Source organism: Caenorhabditis remanei, chromosome IV (genome assembly GCF_010183535.1).
Source record: "Caenorhabditis remanei strain PX506 chromosome IV, whole genome shotgun sequence".
NCBI classification, from domain to species: Eukaryota; Metazoa; Nematoda; class Chromadorea; order Rhabditida; family Rhabditidae; genus Caenorhabditis; species Caenorhabditis remanei.
The window spans coordinates 1,475,562-1,499,631 of record NC_071331.1 but is presented as its reverse complement, the minus strand read 5'-3'; the positions used below and the strand labels follow the sequence as shown (position 1 = coordinate 1,499,631).

Here is a 24,070-nt window from a genome sequence, read left to right as displayed (position 1 = left end):
TCTCTTTAAACCGAATAGTTACCCCTAAATTAAACAAAAGTAATCAAAAACATGAAAAAATTTAATCGTGATAAACATTATTTTATCTCAACCGTTTTTGGCATAAAATTCGAACTTGAATGCAAGTTTTTGTCGAAAATTTAAGATTGTAACAAAATGTAATTGACAAAGCTGATTGTGATAAACTTTTATGATGATTCTGAAATGGGAAGAATCAACACACAAGTTTTTTTCCAAGCATCAAGATAGAATCTTGTTTTTGAACAAATAATCCTGCTTCATATCTTTCTCGTTTCTGACTTGTATGTATCATTCACTTGGTTCCATTGACGCGATTGATTCAATAAACTTTCCGAAAAGTAATTAACTTTTCCCAACCCATTGTTGAGTTTTGTATTTCCCAAATAGTTTAATTGACAGGAATCTTCACTCATCAATATTAACGCAGTTTTGAGTTTACAATAAATTTGCAAAACACAGAGAAGTTACCTTCGACATATTTCCACTTTGACCTCTACTAGCCGACGTCTAACATGGGTACTCTGGACAGTTATGTGATACAGAAAAAAAGTTAAAAATTAAAGTTTTCAGTAGATGACTTTTCAATTTTTACTCATTAATTACCTATTAACAACTGTGACAGGTTTGCTGTATTTCAACAAGTTACTTTTTGAAAATACTAGATTCTCGAGAAAACTGTTTCAAGAAAATGGGAAATATAGAAGTTATTAACATAAATTAATTCAAAGGAATGCTCAATATGTGTGCACAAAGAGGTGTCTATAAATGTATTATTGACAAATCTGACTGTGATGAACTTTTGTAATGATCCAGAAACGGCAAGAATCTACATACAAGTTGTTTCCAAACTTCAAGACTGAATTCAGTTGTTTAAAAAAATCCTGCTTTATATCTTTCTCATCACTCACTTGTATCATTTTATTGGCTATTTCGAGTTTGACGATGTTTTAATTCGATTAACTTTCTGAAAAGTAATTAAGTTAGCTCAACGCATTATTTAATTTTGTGTTTCCCAAATACTTTAATTGACAAGAATTATCATACATCAATTTCCTCCTTATTTGAACTTTTTATCGAAATTTGCAAAAAACAAGAAAGTTCCGGGACTTTGATATATTTTTTACTTGGGCCGGGTGCTTATTAGCCTACACCTCACATAAGCTCTACTTTTGACAGTTACAGAAAAAAACATAAATGAGCATTTTCAATGGATGACTTTTCGAGATTCACTCAACAAATTTCCCATTAGCAACTGTGACCTGTCTGTTTTTCAACAAATTACTTTTTGAAAATACTAGATTCTCAAGAAAACTGCTTCAAGAAAATGTGAAAAGTAGAAGTTATTAACATAAAGTTAATGAATTCATCTCAGGCGAAGCAAGTATCTGAATTCTAATATTTAGAAGCTAATATGTGAAAAGAATCTATTGAAAATGCATAGATTATGCAGTAAAAATACGTAATGCACCATGGAGCTTCATTAGATATCCTTGGTACTTATTATAATGAATTGGAATAGTGAGAAGGTGAGTATCTTACTTGGACTATCAGAAGTATTCTTATGAAGGCTGTGTGAATGTTACAATTGTGGAAACAGGGAAAAACAAAATTCTTGAAACAGAGAGGAAATCTGTTTCAGTTGACAGGGAAGATTACCATTTTTTCTTGTTAGATGTTTCTCGAGCTGTCATTCGACTGAGTTTCGTAACTGGAACGATTATTATTTCAAATTTTCTGTGCAAGGAACACTCGCATTGCGGCCATTTCTTGCGACAGTGTTAAAAAATTGAACGCAATGCTGAAAGGGGAGTGGGCGTAGCCGCCGCGAGGGGGCGGAACGAGCGTTCCTTGCACAAAAAGAATTGAATTCATAATGTAAGCAGGTCAGCGACATTGAGATGATAGTAATTTTATGAAAACAAGAGGAAAACATATCGAAATTGTAAAACAGTAAGATGTTATCTTTACTAATAATCATACTTGTCAAAAATCGGGCCGGCCCGGCTCGGCCCGTCGGCCCGGCCCGGCCCGGCCCGGCCCGGCCCGGGCCGCCACGGGCCGGGCCGGGCCGGGCCGAAATTTCTCTCGGCCCGGCCCGGCCCGGTCGGCCCGGATTCAAAAATGGGTACCCATTTTTACCAATTTTTTTTTGAAATTTTTCGAAAAAAAACAGTAAAAATGCTTAAATTATCATTACATATTCACATTTTGATTCAATTTTAAATGTTTATTCGAAAACTATACTTTTTTCAAAAAATTTCCAAAAAAAATTCAAAAACTCAAAATGTTTTGAAAAAATGTTTCAAAACGGGCCGAGCGGGCCGGGCCGGGCCGGGCCGGGCCGGGCCGGGCCGAGATTTTTCCTGATTTCGGCCCGGCCCGGCCCGGCCCGGCCCGGCCCGTGACAAGTATCTTTACTAATAATATTCAACAGAGTATGTCTGTCGATTTATTTGTTGCATGTCATAACTCCCTCCGTAGTGCACCGATTTTTATGAAACCTACATAGATAGATTGGAAATTTCCCTTAGATTATGCCCGAACTTTTCTTTTTTCAAAAATAACAAATTTGACGTCTTCTGGAGACGATGTCGATTTCAACAGTAGAAATCGTTCAGAAAAGATGTGTCCCGACAGGGTGGTTGAAAGCTCAAAACTACTGACTCGATGTTTCTTGACTGCATTCTCGAGAGCGCCGCGGCCGCGCGTATTTGGTGTAGCGGTCTACGCAGATGACTCTCACCCATGGGGTAGTGAGTTCGTTCCCGCCAGGTCCGAAAAGTTTTTTGGTTTTTTTGTTTTGATAAGAGCATAGACAGTCTATGAAAGTTGTAATTATGGTCGAGATTTTATAAAAAAAAGGGTGGAGTAGCTATCTTTCTGTTGACTCTGTACACACCGCTACAATTCTGTCAGAAGGGATGATTGAGGTCCAACTTTGACGGTGTTTAAAAATTCACAATCCTACAAACACCGAGTCAGAAACTGATAGTAGTTAACAATAAACCTTTCGTCCGAATTTTCATGGGGAAGTCATACGGCATTGTCGCCAATCGTTTAAAAACTCAAAATGTTTTTCTTTGTTTTTTTTAGTTAGTTAGTTTTTATTTGAGATGATGAGCCAAAAACCACTAACACAATCACAATAGAGAAAATAAAAGAAAACGACCAGGAACTTAGTAGGTAGACATGTTAAGAGTGAGATATTTAGGGGAATCAAGAAGTTTTGTTTTCTTTAAGAACTTTGAAAATTTTTGTGAAGCACTCAGGTACGAATGAAAAGGATTGAAATCAAAATAGATTGAATAAGGGGCTTCTTTAACTTTTGAACTTAGAAATATGTGAAATAGTTTTAGTTTCGAAGTATTCTAGAGAAGAGAGGCGGCATCGCCGCCGAACAGTCCAAAATTTAGGAAGCAGAACGTTTTGGATCAAATTAAACTAAAAGAAGATTTCCGTGTATATGAAACAAAATCTTTAAAGAATTTGAGGGAGGGAGGCGGCATCGCCGCTGATAAGTCAAAATCTTTAAAAGAATACTTTAAACGCATCTTTTGAAGATGAGAAAAGGAAATTCTCTTTTGGTAAAAGGATTCTCAATCAGGCAAAGAACACATTCCCTGTATTTAGTACAGTTAATTCTGAGACCCGTGATTTCTGAATGAGGAACTTTGTCGTAGCTCGGTTACCTTCAAAAAAGAAGCAAATTTTAGAATAAGAATCTGTTTAAATATGGCCTTAGTTTGCCATATCTGCCATATTCTGAGGAGGGTGGCGGCATCGCCGCCGATCAATCAAAAGTTGAAACTTTATATTTAGAGGATCGCCTGCCTATTGATGAGAGGGAAAAGAGTAACCAAGTTCCTGTTCTTCTGAAGTTATTTGTCGAAACCTTATCAGAAAAGTAGGAGTGTTTAAATTGTTTTCTCTGGAACGGGTTGCTCAGCTAATAAAAACTACCAACAATCGAAGAAAAGTTATAGGACCAGAAGAAAAAGAGAATTCTGATACCCCGATTGTTTGAACCATGTGAGAAGCGCCGCAGGCGCTGTAACACCTAGAAGGGTGGTGTTGAGAAGGAGGTTCAGTCGCCGTTAGGCGACGTGAACCGACTGGTGCTAATAATATTCAACAGATCCGTGTGTCTGTTTATTTGTTGCATGTCATAACTCCCTTTGTAGTTGACCGATTTTTATGAAACCTACATAGATAGATTGGAAATTTCCCTTAGATGATGCCCGAACTTTTCTTTTTTCAAAAATATCAAATTTGACGTCTTCTGGAGACGAGGTCGATTTCAACAGTAGAAAGCGTTCAGAAAAGGTGTGTCCCGACAGGGTGGTAGAAAGCTCAAAACTACTGACTCGGTGTTTCTTGACTGCATTCTCGAGAGCGACTCGGCCGCGCGTATTTAGTGTAGCGGTCTACGCAGATGACTCTCACCCATGGGGTAGTGAGTTCGTTCCCGCCAGGTTCGAAAAGTTTTTTGGTTTTTTTGACAGTCAGTATATGAAAGTTGTAATTATGGTCGAGATTTTAGAACAAAAGGGTGGAGTAGCTATCTTTCTGTTGACTCTGTACACACCGCTACAATTCTGTCAGAAGGGATGATTGAGGTCCAACTTTGACGGTTTTTAAAAATTCACAATCCTACAAACACCGAGTCAGAAACTGATAGTAGTTAACAATAAACTTTTCGTCCGAATCTTCATGGGGAAGTCATGCGGCATTGTCGCCGATCGTTTAAAACTCAAAATTTTTTTCTTTGTTTTTTTTAGTTAGTTAGTTTTTATTCGAGATGATGGACCAAAAGCCACTAACGCAATCACAATAGAGAAAATAAAAGAAAACGACCAGGAACTTAGTAGGTAGACATGTTAATAGTTTTAGTTTCGAAATATTCCAGAGAAGAGAGGCGGCAACGCCGCCGAACAGTGAAAAACTTAGAAAGCAGGACTTTTTGGATCAAACCAAACTAAAAAAAGATTACCGTGTATATGAAAAAAAATCTTGAAAGAATTTGGGGGAGGGAGGCGGCATCGCTGCGGATAAGTCAAAAACTTCAAAAGAATACTTCAAACGTATGTTTTGAAGATGTGAATAGAAAATTCTCTTTTGGTAAAAGGTTTCGCAGTCAGGCAAAAAAACACATTCCCTGTATTTAGTACAATTAATTCTGAGACTCGGATGTCTCTACCATTAAATAAGCGACTAGGAACATAGAGAATGAGATGACACTACTCAAGAAGTAATGGTGATTTCTGAATAAGGAACTTTGTCGTAGCTCAGTTTCCTTCAAAAAAGGAACAAATTCTAGACTAAGGATTTGTCTAAATAAGGACTTAATTTGCTATATTCAGAAAAGGGAGGCGGCATCGCCGCCGATCAGTCAAAAGTTAAAACCTAATATTTGGAGGATTGCCTGCTTTTGATGAAAGAAAAATAGAGTTACCAAGTTCATGTTCTTCTGAAATAATTTTCCGAAATCTTATCAGAAAAGTAGGGGTGTTTTAATTGTTCTCTGGAACGGGTTGCTCATCTAATAAAAATTACCAACAATCGAAAAAGTTATAGACCAGAAGAATAAGAGAATTCTGAAATCCCGAGTGTTTGAACCATGTGAGAAGCGCCGCAGGCGCTGTAACACTTAGAAGGGTGGTGTTGAGAAGGAGGTTCAGTCGCCGTTAGGCGACGTGAACCGACTGGTTTCCTAATAATAGCTATCAACCAAACACACTCTCCATGAAAGTATCCAAAGCATGAAACAATCTGTTACAATGATCTTCCCTTGATGCAACAGATGGTCGGAAATGCTCCGAAGGAGGGGTGTCCTCTCATTTGAATTGTTATAACTCCTTCCCCCTTTCTTATGAATAGAGATTAGATCTCAACGAGCGGATGTATCAATTCAGAGCGGGAAAACGAAGAGAACAAGTGATTTTGCGGGGAAATGTATCTTTACTAATAACATTCAACAGATCCGTGTGTCTGTTTATTTGTTGCATGTCATAACTCCCTCCGTAGTGGACCGATTTTTATGAAACCTAGATAGATAGATTGGAAATTTCCCTTACATGATGCCCGAACTTTTCTTTTTTCAAAAATATCAAATTTGACGTCTTCTGGAGACGATTCCGATTTTAACAGTAGAAAGCGTGCAAAAAAGGTGTGTCCCGACAGGGTGGTGGAAAACTCAAAACTACTGACTCGGTGTTTCTTGACTGCATTCTCGAAAGCGCCCCGGCCGCGCGTATTTGGTGTAGCGGTCTACGCAGATGACACTCACCCATGGGGTAGTGAGTTCGTCCCCGTCAGGTCGGAAAAGTTTTTTGGTTTTTTGTTTTGATAAGAACATAGACAGCCAGTATACGGAGGTTGTAAATATCTTTGTTATAGTCGAGATTTTAGAACAAAAGGGTGGAGTAGCTATCTTTCTGTTGACTCTGTACACACCGCTACAATTCTGTCATAATGGATGATTGAGTTCCAACTTTAACGGTGTTTAACGGTGTTTAAAAAGTGTTTTTTATGAACTTTGAGAATTTTTTGTGAAGCACTTTCAGGTACGAATGAGGAGGATTGAAATCAAAATAGACTGAATAAGGGGGCTTCTTTAACTGTTGAATTTAGAAATATGTAAGAAATATGTTTCTAGAGAAGAAAAATGGCATTGCCGCCGAACAGTCCAAAGTTTAGGAAGCAGAACTTTTTGGATGGAACCAAACTAAAAAGAAGATTTCCGTGTATATGAAAAAAATATTGAAAGGTTTTGGGGGAGGGAGGCGGCATCGCCGCCGATATGTCAAAAACTTCAAAAGAATACTTTAAACGTATCTTTTGAAGATGTGAATAGGAAATTTTCTTTTGGTAAAAGGCAAAAAAAAAACACATTTCCTGTATTTAGTACAATTAATTCTGAGACTTGGATGTCTCAACCATTAAATAAACGACTAGGAGTATAGAGAATGAAATAACACTACTCAAGAAGAAATGGTGATTTCTGAATAAGGAACTTTGTCGTAGCTCGGTTACCTTCAAAAAAGAAACAAATTCTAGAATAAGGATTTTTCTAAACATGGTCTTAGTTTGCCATACTCAGAGGAGGGAGGCGGCATCGCCGCCGATCAGTCAAAAGTTAAAACTTAATATTTAGAGGATCACCTGCCTTTTGATGAGAGGGAAAATAGAGTTACCAAGTTCCTGTTTTTCTAAAGTAATTTATCGAAATCTTATCGGAAAAGTAGGGGTGTTTTAATTGTTCTCTTTGGAACGGGTTTCTCAGCTAATAAAAACTACCAACAATCGAAGAAAAGTTATAGGACCAGAAGAAAAAGAGAATTCTGATACCCCGACTGTTTGAACGATGTGAGAAGCGCCGCAGGCGCTGTAACACTTCGAAGGGTGGTGTTGAGAAGGAGGTTCAGTCGCCGTTAGGCGACGTGAACCGACTGGTAAAAAAGAGAAGGGAGTGTTGTAAAAACTTAAGGTAATTTTCACAGAGTTGCACAATAAAAAATAAGGATTCTAGAGATATACAGAGACTCGGAGTGATTTCTGTATAATTCGAAGGAGAGATACATCTCAAGTGGAACGGAAAAATAATTGAAATACTGCTTTTCAAGATTTTACTGTTCCAGATTTTCATTAGAAGTTGGTTGGATTTCTGTTAGCTTGCTAGTGATAGGAATTCTGATTTATATAGCTCGTTTTAAAAAATTCTTCAAAAATATGGGAAACATGATTGTATGTAGGTTTCATTAAATGATTCCGTCTGCTTCAGTTATTTAATAACCAATAATTTCATAAGAACAAGAGAAAAGAAAATCAACCTTGTGAAACAGTAAGAGTTAGTTTCAAAATATCCAAAACAGGAAACAATCTGTTTCAATTCTTTTCACTTGGTGTAACTGATGGCCAGAAGTTACCAAAAATGAGTGTCATGTATTTTGAATAGTCATAACTCTCCTCCCCCATTTTATGAATAGAGATTAGATCTCAACGAGCGGATGAATCAATTCAGAGTGGGAAAACGAAGAGAACAAGTGATTTTGCGGGGAAATGTATAAAAAAGAGAAGGGTGTGTTTTAAAAACTTAAGGTAATTTTCACAGAGTTGCACAATAAAAAATAAGGATTCTAGAGATATTCAGAGACTCTTAATGGTTTCTGTATCATTCAAAGAAGGGATATCTCTCAAGTGGAACAGAGAAAATTTTGTAAATCAAAACACTGCTATATAAGGTTCTCTGTTTTCACTGTTCCAGATTTTCATCATGAGTTGGTTGGATTTCCATTGGCTGATATAGCTAGGCATTGTGTTAGAATTTTCGATATATAATTTTTTTCATTAGAGCGCATTTGTAAATTACAAAAATGATAAACTTATTTTTCTCGACTTTTGTTTCAAAAACGCTGATTTTTCCTGAAAACAAATTTTCAGATTTCCAAAATTATCATTTGATAATTTAAAATGAAGCATACAGGATTTCCTTTTAGACGATCGTTTTGGATTTTCGGTAAAAGTGTTTTAACCAAAAAATCTCAAAACGTGCTTCATTTGTCTGAAAAGCGTTCCCACCATAACTTGAGATCCAACATTTTTTAGAGATCACAATAATCACTGTGGCGGGAAGTTTTGCAGGCTACACGCAAAATGCGTCAGTAACCAATTTGGTATGAAGCTTCCAAAACTATTTTCTGAAACAGAAATTCTAACTTTGTATACATCCAGTGAGCTAGCTTGTTGGTTTTTTTTAGTTCCGATCTATATAACCGTTTCAAAAACATATAAAAGAGATTGTGGGTTTTATTAAATGATTCTGTTTTATCTAATCTACCTATAAAGTAACATTCAGGAGCAGACAGTTATTCAACAAAACTTATGGGGTTATTCACGTCTGAAAGAAACGTTTTTTCCCTCGATTCATTTGCCGGAAAAAACGTTTTTTCCGTTTATTCCGGGAAATGAATCGAGGGAAAAAACGTTTCTTCCGGACGTGAATAACCCCATTAAACTAAAGAGTGATGACGGAAATTATTTTTTTCAGGTTTGTTGTTCCATGATCTAGTAATTTTATGAAAACAGGAGAAAAGCAAATCAACATTGCGAAACAGTAAGAGTTAGTTTCAAAATACTCAAGGCATGAAACAATCTGTTCCCATGCTTTTCCCTTGATGCAACAGGTGGTCGGAAGGGACCAAAGGGATGGGAGAGGGGTGTCTTCCATTTTCATAACTCTCCTCCCCCATTTTATGAATAGATATTAAATCTCAATTGGCGGATTTATCAATTCAGAGCATGCGGGGAAAAGAGGAAAATGGGGTAAAATTTGGTGTTTTTGAAGGCTATGAACTAAGGTAACGTTTAGACAAGGAAAATAACGATTTTAGAGGGGATCTGCGTCTCACTGGTTTTTGTGTTATTTGAATAAACAATACCTGTCAATTGGAACAGAAAAAATGTAATAAATCAAAACAATATTTGAGATTGATTTATTGAATTCAAGGTCATTTGTAGCTTGGAATTGCATTTTTATCAGATGGAGTACAAAAAAAGAGAAATATGAAATAGTTTTTCCAAAGAAATGTGTTTTCTTTCGGTTTCACCGAGTTATTTTTATTCATGAAATCAAAAAACATACTAATAAGACGATATTTGATAAACACAGTATATCATTACAATGATTCCGTAAAAATTTCAGTTTTGGATTCTCGCTTTCAAGGTCATATTTAAAAGTTGGCAATTCTGTGTATTCTGTGTAAGCTAGCTTGTTAGTGAATTCCGATCAAATGGGCTCGTTTTTTCGATTCGAGTTGTTCGATATTGACATATCAGTAATTTACACAGAACGGGGCAATTAGAGGTAGGTTCGGACAAAGAATGGTATCTGGACCTTCATCACATTCCACAAGGAAAATAATGTTCTGTAGAACTCATAAAATCGGTAGGCATTTACTCTCTCTACCGTAACGACCGAAAATTGTGTGGGCTCGGCTTGGTTTAAAAGAAATCAAGTTGTTATTGAAACAATGTATGGTTTACTAAAGCGGGAAATGTCAAATATCACAATTTTCTTCTAGTTGCATAACTTTTCACAAGAATCTAACTAGGTATCTGTTTGACTAGCGTCCCCCGCCTGCCGGCGGGCTCCGCTAGGTGGCGCGGTGCCAAGCAAGCTTTGAATTTTTGTTCTACGACCATTTTGAAGCAAGTTATGATATTCACTTCTTAAAAAACGGCTCATAACTTTTTATGACGTGGATCAATCCAGAAACGGACCACACGTTTGGAATCATCTATTTTTCCCGAATCCAATGATATCAAAAAATCCTTCACGTTTTCACATTTTAAAAAACGGCTCATAACTTTTTATGACGTGGATCAATCCAGAAACGGACAACACGTCTGGAATCATCTATATTTCCCGAATCCAATGATATCAAAAAATCCTTCACGTCTTCACATTTTAGAAAACGGCTCATAACTTTTTATGGCGTGGATCAATCCAGAAACGGACCACACGTTTGGAATCATCTATTTTTCCCGAATCCAGTGATATCAAAAAATCCTTCACGTCTTCACATTTTAGAAAACGGCTCATAACTTTTTATGGCGTGGATCAATCCAGAAACGGGCAACACGTTTGGAATCCTCTATTTTTCCCGAATCCAGTGATATCAAAAAATCCTTCACGTCATCACATTTTAGAAAACGGCTCATAACTTTTCACGACGTGGATCAATCCAGAAACGGACCACACGTTTGGAATCCTCTATTGTTTCTGAATCCAATAACATCAAAAAATCCTTCACGTCTTCACATTTTAGAAAACGGCTCATAACTTTTTATGGCGTGGATCAATCCAGAAACGGAAAACACGTTTGGAATCATCTATTTTTCCCGAATCCAATGATATCAAAAAATCCTTCACGTCATCACATTTTAGAAAACGGCTCATAACTTTTCACGACGTGGATCAATCCAGAAACGGAAAACACGTTTGGAATCCTCTATTTTTCCCGAATCTAATAACATCGAAAAATCCTTCACGTCTTCACTTCTTAAAAAACGGCTCATAACTTTTTATGACGTGGATCAATCCAGAAACGGACAACACGTTTGGAATCCTCTATTGTTTCTGAATCCAATAACATCAAAAAATCCTTCACGTCTTCACATTTTAGAAAACGGCTCATAACTTTTTATGACATAGATCAATCCAGAAACGGAAAACACGTTTGGAATCCTCTATTTTTCCCGAATCTAATAACATCGAAAAATCCTTCACGTCTTCACTTCTTAAAAAACGGCTCATAACTTTTTATGACGTGGATCAATCCAGAAACGGACAACACGTTTGGAATCCTCTATTGTTTCTGAATCCAATAACATCAAAAAATCCTTCACGTCTTCACATTTTAGAAAACGGCTCATAACTTTTCACGACGTGGATCAATCCAGAAACGGAAAACACGTTTGGAATCCTCTATTTTTCCCGAATCTAATAACATCGAAAAATCCTTCACGTCTTCACTTCTTAAAAAACGGCTCATAACTTTTTATGACGTGGATCAATCCAGAAACGGACAACACGTTTGGAATCCTCTATTTTTTCTGAATCCGATGATATCAAAAAATCCTTCACGTCGTCACATTTTAGAAAACGGCTCATAACTTTTTATGACATAGATCAATCCAGAAACGGACAACACGTTTGGAATCCTCTATTTTTCCCGAATCTAATAACATCGAAAAATCCTTCACGTCTTCACTTCTTAAAAAACGGCTCATAACTTTTTATGACGTGGATCAATCCAGAAACGGACAACACGTTTGGAATCCTCTATTTTTTCTGAATCTAATAACATCGAAAAATCCTTCACGTCTTCACTTCTTAAAAAACGGCTCATAACTTTTTATGACGTGGATCAATCCAGAAACGGACAACACGTTTGGAATCATCTATTTTTCCCGAATCTAATAACATCGAAAAATCCTTCACGTCTTCACATTTTAGAAAACGGCTCATAACTTTTTATGACGTGGATCAATCCAGAAACGGACAACACGTTTGGAATCCTCTATTTTTCCCGAATCTAATAACATCGAAAAATCCTTCACGTCTTCACATTTTAGAAAACGGCTCATAACTTTTTATGACGTGGATCAATCCAGAAACGGACAACACGTTTGGAATCCTCTATTTTTCCCGAATCTAATAACATCGAAAAATCCTTCACGTCTTCACTTCTTAAAAAACGGCTCATAACTTTTTATGACGTGGATCAATCCAGAAACGGACAACACGTTTGGAATCCTCTATTTTTCCCGAAACCAATGATATCAAAAAATCCTTCACGTCTTCACATTTTAGAAAACGGCTCATAACTTTTCACGACGTGGATCAATCCAGAAACGGACAACACGTTTGGAATCCTCTATTTTTCCCGAATCTAATAACATCGAAAAATCCTTCACGTCTTCACATTTTAGAAAACGGCTCATAACTTTTTATGACGTGGATCAATCCAGAAACGGACAACACGTTTGGAATCCTCTATTTTTCCCGAATCTAATAACATCGAAAAATCCTTCACGTCTTCACATTTTAGAAAACGGCTCATAACTTTTCACGACGTGGATCAATCCAGAAACGGACAACACGTTTGGAATCCTCTATTGTTTCTGAATCCAATAACATCAAAAAATCCTTCACGTCTTCACATTTTAGAAAACGGCTCATAACTTTTTATGGCGTGGATCAATCCAGAAACGGAAAACACGTTTGGAATCATCTATTTTTCCCGAATCCAATGATATCAAAAAATCCTTCACGTCATCACATTTTAGAAAACGGCTCATAACTTTTCACGACGTGGATCAATCCAGAAACGGAAAACACGTTTGGAATCCTCTATTTTTTCTGAATCCGATGATATCAAAAAATCCTTCACGTCGTCACATTTTAGAAAACGGCTCATAACTTTTTATGACGTGGATCAATCCAGAAACGGACAACACGTTTGGAATCCTCTATTTTTCCCGAATCTAATAACATCGAAAAATCCTTCACGTCTTCACTTCTTAAAAAACGGCTCATAACTTTTTATGACGTGGATCAATCCAGAAACGGACAACACGTTTGGAATCCTCTATTTTTTCTGAATCCGATGATATCAAAAAATCCTTCACGTCGTCACATTTTAGAAAACGGCTCATAACTTTTTATGACGTGGATCAATCCAGAAACGGACAACACGTTTGGAATCCTCTATTTTTCCCGAATCTAATAACATCGAAAAATCCTTCACGTCTTCACTTCTTAAAAAACGGCTCATAACTTTTTATGACGTGGATCAATCCAGAAACGGACAACACGTTTGGAATCCTCTATTTTTCCCGAATCTAATAACATCGAAAAATCCTTCACGTCTTCACATTTTTGAAAACGGCTCATAACTTTTTATGACGTGGATCAATCCAGAAACGGACAACACGTTTGGAATCCTCTATTTTTCCCGAATCTAATAACATCGAAAAATCCTTCACGTCTTCACATTTTAGAAAACGGCTCATAACTTTTTATGACGTGGATCAATCCAGAAACGGACAACACGTTTGGAATCCTCTATTTTTCCCGAATCCAATGATATCGAAAAGGGGCGAGGAAAGAAGAGACGACGCTTTGCCAACCGTCTCTCCCCCTTTTTGCTGTCGATTCCCATGTGCTTTATCAGTGTTTGTGTCTGAGAAGACGCTATTTTAAGAATTTCGGAAAAAGAAAAAGACGTGCATTATTAAGAGAAAATTTCTGATATTCTGGTCCAAGTTTGAAGAAAAACGGTTCAGTAGGAAGGGCGGTAGGATCGGCGGCAGACAAACAAACATACAGCCGTTTGCGTTTGTTAATAGTAAAGAAATTTTTTCACAATCTTTTAGAAAGTTCATACAAAAAAAACAAAAACAAAATATAAATCAGTTGGATTCGAACCACCGCCCTGCTGATTCTCACCGTCGCCCTTAACCACTGCGCCACCGACGCATGAAAAGACGGTCTCGTGGTGAGCGTAGAAAAGAGGGGCACTTCTCGCAGCAGTACAATGACACATACAGTGACAAAATGGTCAGTGTATTCGAAAAAAATGTCAGTGGAGATTCAGGTTTCTCCACAGAATCGCCCGGCTTGAATATTTTTTGATCGGACTTTTTGGTTCCATTAGATCTCCAAAAGTTTAGATCGGTGTCAAAAATTCAGAGCGATTCAGTGAATCCTGTTCAAAGGACAGCGAATGGAAAAAATCCACCCCATGACCGAAATCTAAGAAAATCACAAAATCCGGTTTCCTGATAGTTTTACCAGCTAAAAGTATATTGAATTTTACATGGTTCGATAGAGTTTTTTTTTCTACACATTTCTTTTTTTTTGGATCTTGAAATTTCTCAAAACTGAGCGAGTTACAACCGGTGAAAGAAATGAGCGGGAATTTCGGGGTACTGTAGTTTTTTCGATTTTTTCGGCAAATCATCGGCCATAGCGGGCAGGGGGTGTCTTAAATCACAATTCTGACGCAATAATATGATTCCCCGTCTCATTTTGCACCTATATACCAAAATTCAAGAAAATCTGTTTAATAGAACTCGAGATTTAAGAAGGAAAGTAAAAAAAATCAGAAATTTTCAGAAATTTCAATATTTTCACTGTTCTCTCTGTAAAATTTTTTTGAAAAGAGGTATCAAAATAATTCTTTTTTCTCCGCTTAGCCCTGTTTTTTCTCTACGTAGTCATATAAAAATCTTATTTTTACACCTAAAACTAAGCCCACAACAAAAATCAAAAGTCTAAAAAACATTAAAAAACCAAAACTTTTCAAGCCAAAATGAAATGACTTTCATTCTACGGCTCATAGCTCGGCCGCAAATGATGGAATCACCACCAAATTTTCCAGGAATGACGGGACGGCGATTTCCCAATGGCCACAAAAAGAATTTTGTGAAAAGCTCAAAAACGGGCAAAGTTATTAGCGATGCAAAAAGGGGGACAATTTGGTCCCTCTGCGGCAAAATTTATTGGACAATGCGCCTTTAAGATTTGCCACCCTCATACCTAGTGGGGTTAGAAGAAGAGGTGTGCAGAAATTGTTTAGTAAACAGTTTCTACAATAGACTAGCTCTTCACTGAAGTTTTCTACCAAAACCTGATTTACCATTTCGCAATGTTGTTACATATGTGTACCATTTGACTAGTATGTTTCGTTGCAAAGTATTTTCGAAAGACGTTTTCAGAAACAAAAAACTTGAACACAAAAAATTACATAAAGAAAAGTTAATGTTCTTATTAGATTACCGTTATTTTTGATGCCGCAACGAAAACCTTTCAGAGGTATTTATACATAAGCTTCAGATGACAACGATGACTTTGAGGAAGACTCGTTTTCCAGGATCAGGAAAACGATACGCGACATATATATCTATGTAAATAAAATATGGAAAAATGGAGTTCAATAGATTTGGAGTTTCTCATTAACTTTCCTTTTTTTCTTCCGGGGACTTAGTTGTTTTCTTTATTCTCATTTTGAAACTGCTAATACATATTCGTCGGTTGCTGACCGCTCGCTCAAAATTCGGCCCGGGGAAACCATATATGATCGAAGAAACGCTGAATAAACACTCATCTGAAAAAAAGGTGTGGGTCTGGTGGCAGAGTTTCGATATGCGCCGGCTCTCTACCGTACTTTCTCCATAAAAAGTTTTTTTTCAGAAGTACGGTAGAGCAGGGGTAAACACGGCCTCCAGCGGAGGCCCCCTCAAAGTACTGTGCGCAGTGCATTGAAAGGGCCTCCGCTGGAGGCCGTGTGTAAATGAAAAGTTCGCAACCAGACCCACACATGGTCTCCGGGCCGAGCTTCGAACAAGCGGACAGCCATCGGCGAATGGGTAATAACTTTTCATCATTTACACCTCCCACCTAAGACAGTTAACCAAGTCTATGGAATCAAAATTGTGAAAATTTCAATTTTTATCTGTTCTAGCTGTAACAGAAATATTCATTGTTTGAGGAAACTGTTGGTATGCAGAGTAGATTTTTTAGTTATTTAAATCAAATTCTATTCAGATTTAATTCAGTTTTTGATTTGAATTTTTTGAAAGTTAATATGTATAGATAAGATTGAAATCAGTTTACCGCTGGACGCATTGTATCTGTTATGTTGTCTTATTTTTTGGTTCAAAAAATAACTTGCTCTCTTCAGTATTTCATTGTCCTTTGAAACTGCGAAAAAATTCAAAAATTGACCACAAGGCAATCGAGATGCGTACATGATCCACCTCTCCACTTTTTACAGAAATCGGATATTTATTCAGAAATTTATTAATAATTTAAATTGTCCACTTTATAAGAAAAGTGGTAAATTTTTTGTAAATATAAAAATAATCTGAAACTCGAAAAAATTATCTCAAGGAAAAAAGAAAGATTTTATCAATAATTATCAGAGTTCGATGATTCTTCAGATGACAACGATGACTTTGGCGATGAGGACTCTTTGTTCACACATGCAGCAGACTCAGAACTTTCGGATGATTTTTTCTTCTTCAATTGGGACACTAGAACGCTCAGCTCCTCGATTGCTTTGGCCTGGAATACAGAACATAGACACGAAGAATTAGAATAAATTACAAAAAAAATTTTTAGAAACATTGAAAAACTAAAAAACTATACTGTTTTGTGTTCTGCTTTTCAAAAATCGAAACCTAATTAAATCTAATCTTGGATTTTTTGTTCTAGCACTCACTTGCATAATGATATGATTTTTAGCCAGAAGCATTGTTGCAATCTTGCTCAACTTCCTTACAGAACCACCATGAGCATAGGGAATTACATTACGAAGGTCGTCGAGAGCCTCATTCAAATCATGCATTCGGCACCTGGAAAATGATATTTTATTGGAAAACTTATCAGTTAGCTTCGCGAGCTGATCTAAATTATGCTTCCAATGAAACAGTGCAAAGAAAATTACCAGTTAGAAAAAAGGTGTATTTTTTGGAAATTTGTGGAAAATCGTTGTCATAAATTCTCGAGGTAATTTTTCAAGGATTTTATTTGATTTACTGTTTTGATTCAGGTATTTCAGTGAATAAAACAGTAAGAATCAATGCCATGTAGTTCTTCAACAGAATTTGAGTTCTCACAACTTTCAAATGTGAAATTTTTACTAGGGAAGGTCATGGAGTCAGTGTGGAGTTATGGGACGTAACCTATAAAACTGGGAAATTCCAAATGTATATTCTTTTTTTTTTAAAGAAAAAGTTTTCAAATCACATTTAAAAAAAAAATGTTGTAAAATCCATTTGCAAGCCATAACGAAATGTTTACAATAGTTTGGAAACAGAAAATTCTCGAAAACTCATTTAACTCTGCTAGAATGTAATGGAGTTTTTATTTCAAAACAAAGTTATACCTCTGTATGAATAAGAAAAAATTTTTAAATAATACAAATAAAATAACTGTAACAGAAAGTTCCCTTCAAATCATTCGTTTTCCTTTGCTCACTTCCATAATTTTATCATATCGCATAAAACCAAATCAAAAATATAAAATGTTCACTCACCTCTCCCTCAAATTAATCGAAAGTCTCACTCCAGGCTCCGTGTACGATATCTTACTGCTAATGTTCTCCATTTTCAGCGTCTCCCTCTTTCTTTTTCTCTCTGAAACAAAACTCCGACCATTCACATATTACAGTACCCCCCTCCACAGATCCCTTGGGAGAGTGGAGGGTAAAGTGAATAAGAGGAATAAGACAAAAGAAACAAGGGGAGAAAAGGAGAAGAGGACGGGGTGTCAATAGTGAAAAATGAGAATGGCAGATTTGATAATACGAAGTGACAAGTGCTCTCGGGGCGAATTGAGAAAAGAGAAAATGTGCTATAGATCATGAGCAGCGGGAGAAAGTGAACATTAATTTTACTGGATAAGCACGTTTTCTGTATTAGATGAACTTCTGTGATAATACTGAAACGGCAATAATCTACATACAAATTGTTTCCAAACTTCAAGACAGATTCTGGTTTTTAAAATTCGTGCTCCATATTATTCTCATGACTCACTTGTTCCTGGTTCCTGTTAGCTTGTCAATAAACTTTCTGAAAAATAATTCACTTTGCTCAACGCATTATTGGATTGTGTTTCCCAAATAGCTTAATTGACAATAATTATCATTCATCAGTTTGTTTTTTTTAATTGTCATCAAAATTTGCAAAACACAAGGAAGTTTCACGCTGATCTGGGCAGCACTAGCCCTCACATAACATGGATACTCTTGACACTTTTGTGATACACATACTGGTCAACCGGGCCGAAACGGGCCGACACGGGCCGGGTTGACAAGTATGGTGATACAGAAAAAAGCATAAATTAAAATTTTCAGTGGATGACTTTTCAAGATTCATTCAAAAAAAATTCTCATTAGCAACTATGATCAGTTTCTAGTATTTCAACAAATTACTTTTTGAAAATACTAGATTCTCAAGAAAACTGCTTCAAGAACAAGTGAAAAGTAGAATTGATTAACATAAAGTTAATGATGTCGTTTTATGGACCTATTCACAAGGTAGCAAAAAAAGCAAAAAACTATTTTTTGCTAGTAGTAAAAAATAGGGTTTTGCTTTTTTTGCTATCTTGTGAATAGGTCGAGAATAGGTCCATTAGGCGAAGCAAGTATCTGAACTCTAATACATATGTAGAAGCTAATATCTGAGAGGAATCTATTGAAAATGCATTGATTATGCAATAGAAATAAGTAAAACACCCTGGAGCATCATTAGATATCCTTGGAACTTGTTATAATGAATAGGAATAGTAAGAAGGTGAGTATCTTATTTGGAGGATCAGAATTATTCCTATGAAGGCTGTGTGAATGTTACAATTGTGTAAACAGGGGAAAACAAAGTTCTTGAAACAGTGAGAAAATCTGTTTTAGTTGACAGGGAAGATTACTTTGTCCATGTTAGATGTTTCTCGAACTGTCATTCGACTCAATTTCGTAACTGGAATTATTATGATTACAATTTTCTGTGCGAGGAACGATCGCCACGCCTATTTCTTGCAACTGTGTTAAAAAATTGAACGCAGTGCTGGAAGGGGAGTGGGCGTGGCCGCCGCGAGGGGGTGGGGTGAGCGTTCCTTGCACAAAAAAATTGAATTCATAATATAAGCAGGCCAGCGACATTGAGATGTTAGTAATTTTATGAAAACAGGAGAAAAATATTTCGAAATTGTAAAACAGTAAGACCTTATTTCCTAATGATATATATGTATCATCAAAACACACTCTCCATGAAAGTATTCAAGGAAACAATGTTCCTATGCTCTTCCCTTGATGCAACAGATGGTCGGAAATGCTTCAAAGGAGGATTCCTTCCATTTGAATTGTCATAACTCTTTCCCATTAATATGAATAGAGATTAGATCTCAATTGGCGGATGTATCAATTCAGAGCATGCGGGAAAACGAGAGGAAAACGGGTGATTATGCGGGGAAATATATAAAAAGAAAAGTGAGTGTTGTAAAACGTGCGATTTAAAGCAATTTTCACAGAGTTGGATAATAAATGAAGGGATCTAGAGACTATCGAAGCTGTGTTATTCAAAGAAGAGATATCGCTCGAGTGGAACAGAAAAAAAAACCCTGATAAATCAATATATTGCTATTCAAATTCTGTTTGCACGGTTTCAGACTTTCATTATAAGTTGGTTGGATTTACACCGCCCAATATGAACAGAAAAGGACATCACTTCAATTATCATAATCAAAGCGTATTAGTGGTATGTCTTTTTCCCTATAAAGCTTTGGAAATTCTCCATTTTTTGGTGGCGAAACGTCTTGTGGCGAAACCTCCCGGAGTCAAATTTTTCATCCGTTTTCTCATTTGAGCGCATTTGCAAATCACAAAAATGAATTGTTTGAGTTTTGCTCCGAAAACGCTGGTTTTCCCTGAAAATATGTACATTCTTAGCCACACCGGCATTTTTAGACTATCAAAATTAACAAATAATAACTCAAAATGAAGCATACAGGACTTCCTATCAGATGCTCGTTTTGGATTTTCGGTAAAAGTTTTTTTTTCAAACCAAAAAAGCTCAAAAAGTGCTTCATGAGTCAAAAAATGAGTCAAATTACCACCAAAATTAATTAATTAAATTACTGTATGATAACAAGGAACAAGCAAATCAATATTGCGAAACAGTAAAATTTAGTTTCAAAATATCAAAAACAGGAAACAATCTGTTCCAATGATCTTCCTTTGATGCAACAGATGGTCGGAAGTGACCAAAAGAACCGGGGGTGTCTTCCATTTTCATAACTTTCCTCCCCCTTTTTATGAATAGAGATTAGATCTCAATTGGCGGATGTATCAATTCAGAGCATGCGGGGAAAAGAGGAAAATGGGGTAAAATGCGGTGTTTTTGAAGAGGGTATGAATTAAGGTAACGTTTACTGATTTAGACAAGGAAAATAACGATTTTAGAGATTTTTGGGATCTGTGTCTCAGTGGTTTTTGTGTTATTTAAATAAACAATACCCGTCTATTGGAACAGAAAAAATGTAATAAATCAAAATAATATTTGAGATTTCCATTTATGAACTTTTAGGTCGTTAGTTGCATGCAATTGTATTAGTTTAATGAGTTTATCAGACGGAGTAACAAAAAAGCGAAATATGAAATAGTTTTTTTTCGAAAATGATTCATTGTCTTTCCGGTTTCACCGAGTTATTTTCCTTCATAAAATCTAAAAACATACTAATACATAGGACGATATTTGATAAGCACATTATATCTTTACACTGATTCCGTTAAAATTTCAATTTTAAAACTCCACTTTTGAAATCTTTTTTTTTACAATAGAAATTTCAATTCTGTATATTCTGTGTAAAGTTGTTTGTTAGTGATCAAAATTCCGATCAAATTTCAAGTGGAGTCACAGAAAAAGCTAGTACTCCGAGAAAACTGTTTCAAAAATAAATGAAAATGTTTTCAAGTTTCGGGTTCGAAATTGCGAAGAGACGATAATCAAACTGAGCGTGAAAGCAAATGAAGTAGGATTTTAAAGTAGAAACGAAAGAGTTAAAACCAATTGGTCAAAACTGAAAACAGACCATATTCTCAAAATATTCAAAGCAGAAATCAATCCGTTCCAATACAACAGCTGGTCGGAAATGTAATAATTGTGGAAACAGCTTGAAACAGAGAGAAAAACTGATTAAAGGCGTATTGTGGTCTGTTGTGATATTTTCATATCATAATGTATGAGTTCCGGTGAGTTCATTTTCATAATTCAAGAATTTTTAAATTCGGTCCACAGCCCGCTGAGAGCGAGCGCCGGAAAGTTTGGTCATTGAGAAGGCCGAAGAAAATTGGTGGCCGTGGCCTAGAAATTCGACTTGAAATTCGTTGATTTTTCAAATTTTGACGGTATTTTAGAATATTTTTGTTGTATTTCTTTAAGAATTTCGACAGACAAAAGCAAATATTAATAGAAAAACACTAAAAACCATCGAAAATAACGACAGAAATAACAGAATACTGAAAAAAACCGGCGGAAAGTTTGGTCAGCGAGAATGTTCTAGAAATTTCATTTCGTTAAAGTCGTTTTTTCAGTATTCTACTACATCAACGAATTTCGAGTAGAATTTCTAGGCCACGGCCACCAATTTTCTTCGGCCTTCTCAATGACCAAACTTTCCGGCGCTCGCTCTCAGCGGGTTGTGGACCGAATTTAAAAATTCTTGAAGTATGAAAATGAACTCACCGGAACTCATATATTATGATATGAAAACATCACAACAGACCACAATACGCCTTTAAGTTGACAAGGGAGATTACTGTTTTTCCTTGTTAGATGATTCTCAAGCTGTCAATCGTTTGTAATTGCAGCTATAAACAACTCGAAATAAACTTTATCTACGATTTTAACATTATAAGAAAGGCGAAAAACATATCAAAATTGGAAAACAGTGGAAGTGAATTTGAAGGACACACAAGAGAACGCTTTATGAAAACAAAAGAAAAGCAAATCAACATTGTGAAACAGTAAGATCGAAAGTGTGAAACAATATGTTCCAATGTACTTCCCCAGATGCAACAGCTAGTCGGAAATGCTTCAAAGAACTCTTTACTCATTTTCATGAATAGAGATTAGATCTTAACGACCGGGTGTATCAATTTAAGAAATGCGGAAAAATAAAGAGGGTGAGGGGAAAATAGTGCGATAAAATTGGCAACCACGAAAAAAGTTGACTTGTTAAGATCACCGCTACACAATCTAGTGATATTTGTTTACAATATTTTTAAATTGATTTCTCAATAGATGGAATCATACTTGTCACGGGCCGGGCCGGGTCCGCTAAAAAATCTTCCGGCCCAGCCCGCTCGGCCCGTCAAAATATTGAATTTTTTTTCTGTCGTTTTCCCATTGTTTGGTCGTTTACTACTTTATGGCAAACATATTATTGATTAGAAATTATAAAAAGACAACAAGTGAAAACGGATTTTTAAAGATTAAAATAAACGTTTTGATCAATTTTCTATGGTTAAAATTGAGATTTTCAACATTTTTCTGCATTTTTCAGATATTTTTAAATTTAATCTTTAAAGAAATTGTGCGCGGTAATTAAAAAATTAGTTTCCAAGACTTTCAATTCTATTTTTCAAAAATAATTTTTTGCTCCGGGCCCTGAAATTTTCAGCAGGCCCGGGCCGGCCCGTGATTTGACAAGTATGGATGGAATGGATTGAAGAGAAGTATAATCTGAAGGAGAACCTTTTAAACTATACAACGGGACGATCTGATGACCTGAAGCTTCAGATATTCTAAAAACTTAACCATTAGATTTTTTTTTTTTTATAACAAAATATTTCAGTTGGAGAATGTTATTAATTGTTGTTTGTAGAAAAGTCTACACGAGAATTGAATATGTGTGAAGCGCTGACTATTGTGATCATCACGGAACAGATAACATTTCAGTTATTTGAAAATTTGAAACTAGAATATTCCTCCTTTTTCAATGTTTTATTCAGATTCAATTATTCTATAGAATAGAAGAGGCGAACACTGCCACTTATTGTTCATATTTCCTTTTTACAAGCGGTTAGAACAGTAACAAAGCTAAGCTTAAGTACTTCAAGTCAAACCTATTTTTGAAAATATTTGCCAATGCTAAAAAAAAGGAAACCAAGTTTCAGAAACAGTTTCAATCAAGATTAACAAGGTGTGGAGAAGGCAAATAAGAGCGGTCGGAGACTATTGCCTAATCCGTTATTATCACGCAATCTAATATGAATAATGGCTATTTTTGTGTAAGATAAGCAATGCAACCGGAAATAACAGTACACATGTATACAATGACCCATTTATTACGCTCTCTATCGCGGAATCCCTTGATAAAGCACCAGAAAAAGGTAAAATAAGATGAAAATGATAAAGTTGACGGTATGACGAGCAGGTGACTGCGAGGAGTGCGTGCGGGTGTTGTCATTGATGGCGAAGGGTAAAAAGAGTGACAATGCACCCAAAAAACCTTCGGAAAAGATGGAAATCCATTCAATGCACTCACAACAAAATACGCGCGCTCCTCCTTGCACCCGTTCGCATATACGAAACTATTCGCAACTGAATGAGTGGGTGTGGGAATCTCTCAGTGAGAGAGTGGAGGATTAGAGAAGTGCAGGGGAGCGCGTTTGCATATTTACTTTGCGAGGGTATTTGAATTGTAATTAATTGTTAATCAATATAAAATAAGCCTGATAACAGGAAATAAAGGAGAATAATAACAAGGTGAGTAGAACAGAGAGTAACGAAGGTTCTGAAGGTCCTAGTTTTGTGGGCAAAACCTTAGGGGGCCTTCAGATGACCTTCAAGTTGGCAACTGAGAACATTCTCTGGTAAAGTTGACAACACTCCCGGGGGGGAGGGGGCGACGGATTCTTAGCTTCTGCGCTAGCGTCAGTGATATGCACGTAGCTGATGGGCATGCTCTTGGCTTTGCGAGAGAGGT

General features: G+C 36.3%; 1 protein-coding gene across 1 annotated transcript; it reads right to left on the bottom strand.

The window, feature by feature from the left end:
• Positions 1 to 16,495: 16,495 nt before the first annotated feature.
• Positions 16,496 to 17,695, bottom strand: GCK72_012217 (uncharacterized protein; the record flags this gene model as incomplete). The annotated part of the gene is made up of 3 exons (XM_053728929.1): positions 16,496 to 16,651; positions 16,809 to 16,941; positions 17,625 to 17,695. The coding sequence occupies 3 exons, from the start codon at positions 17,693 to 17,695 to the stop codon at positions 16,496 to 16,498; spliced, it is 360 nt and encodes a 119-aa protein (XP_053583701.1).
• Between the last annotated feature and the right edge of the window lie 6,375 nt (positions 17,696 to 24,070).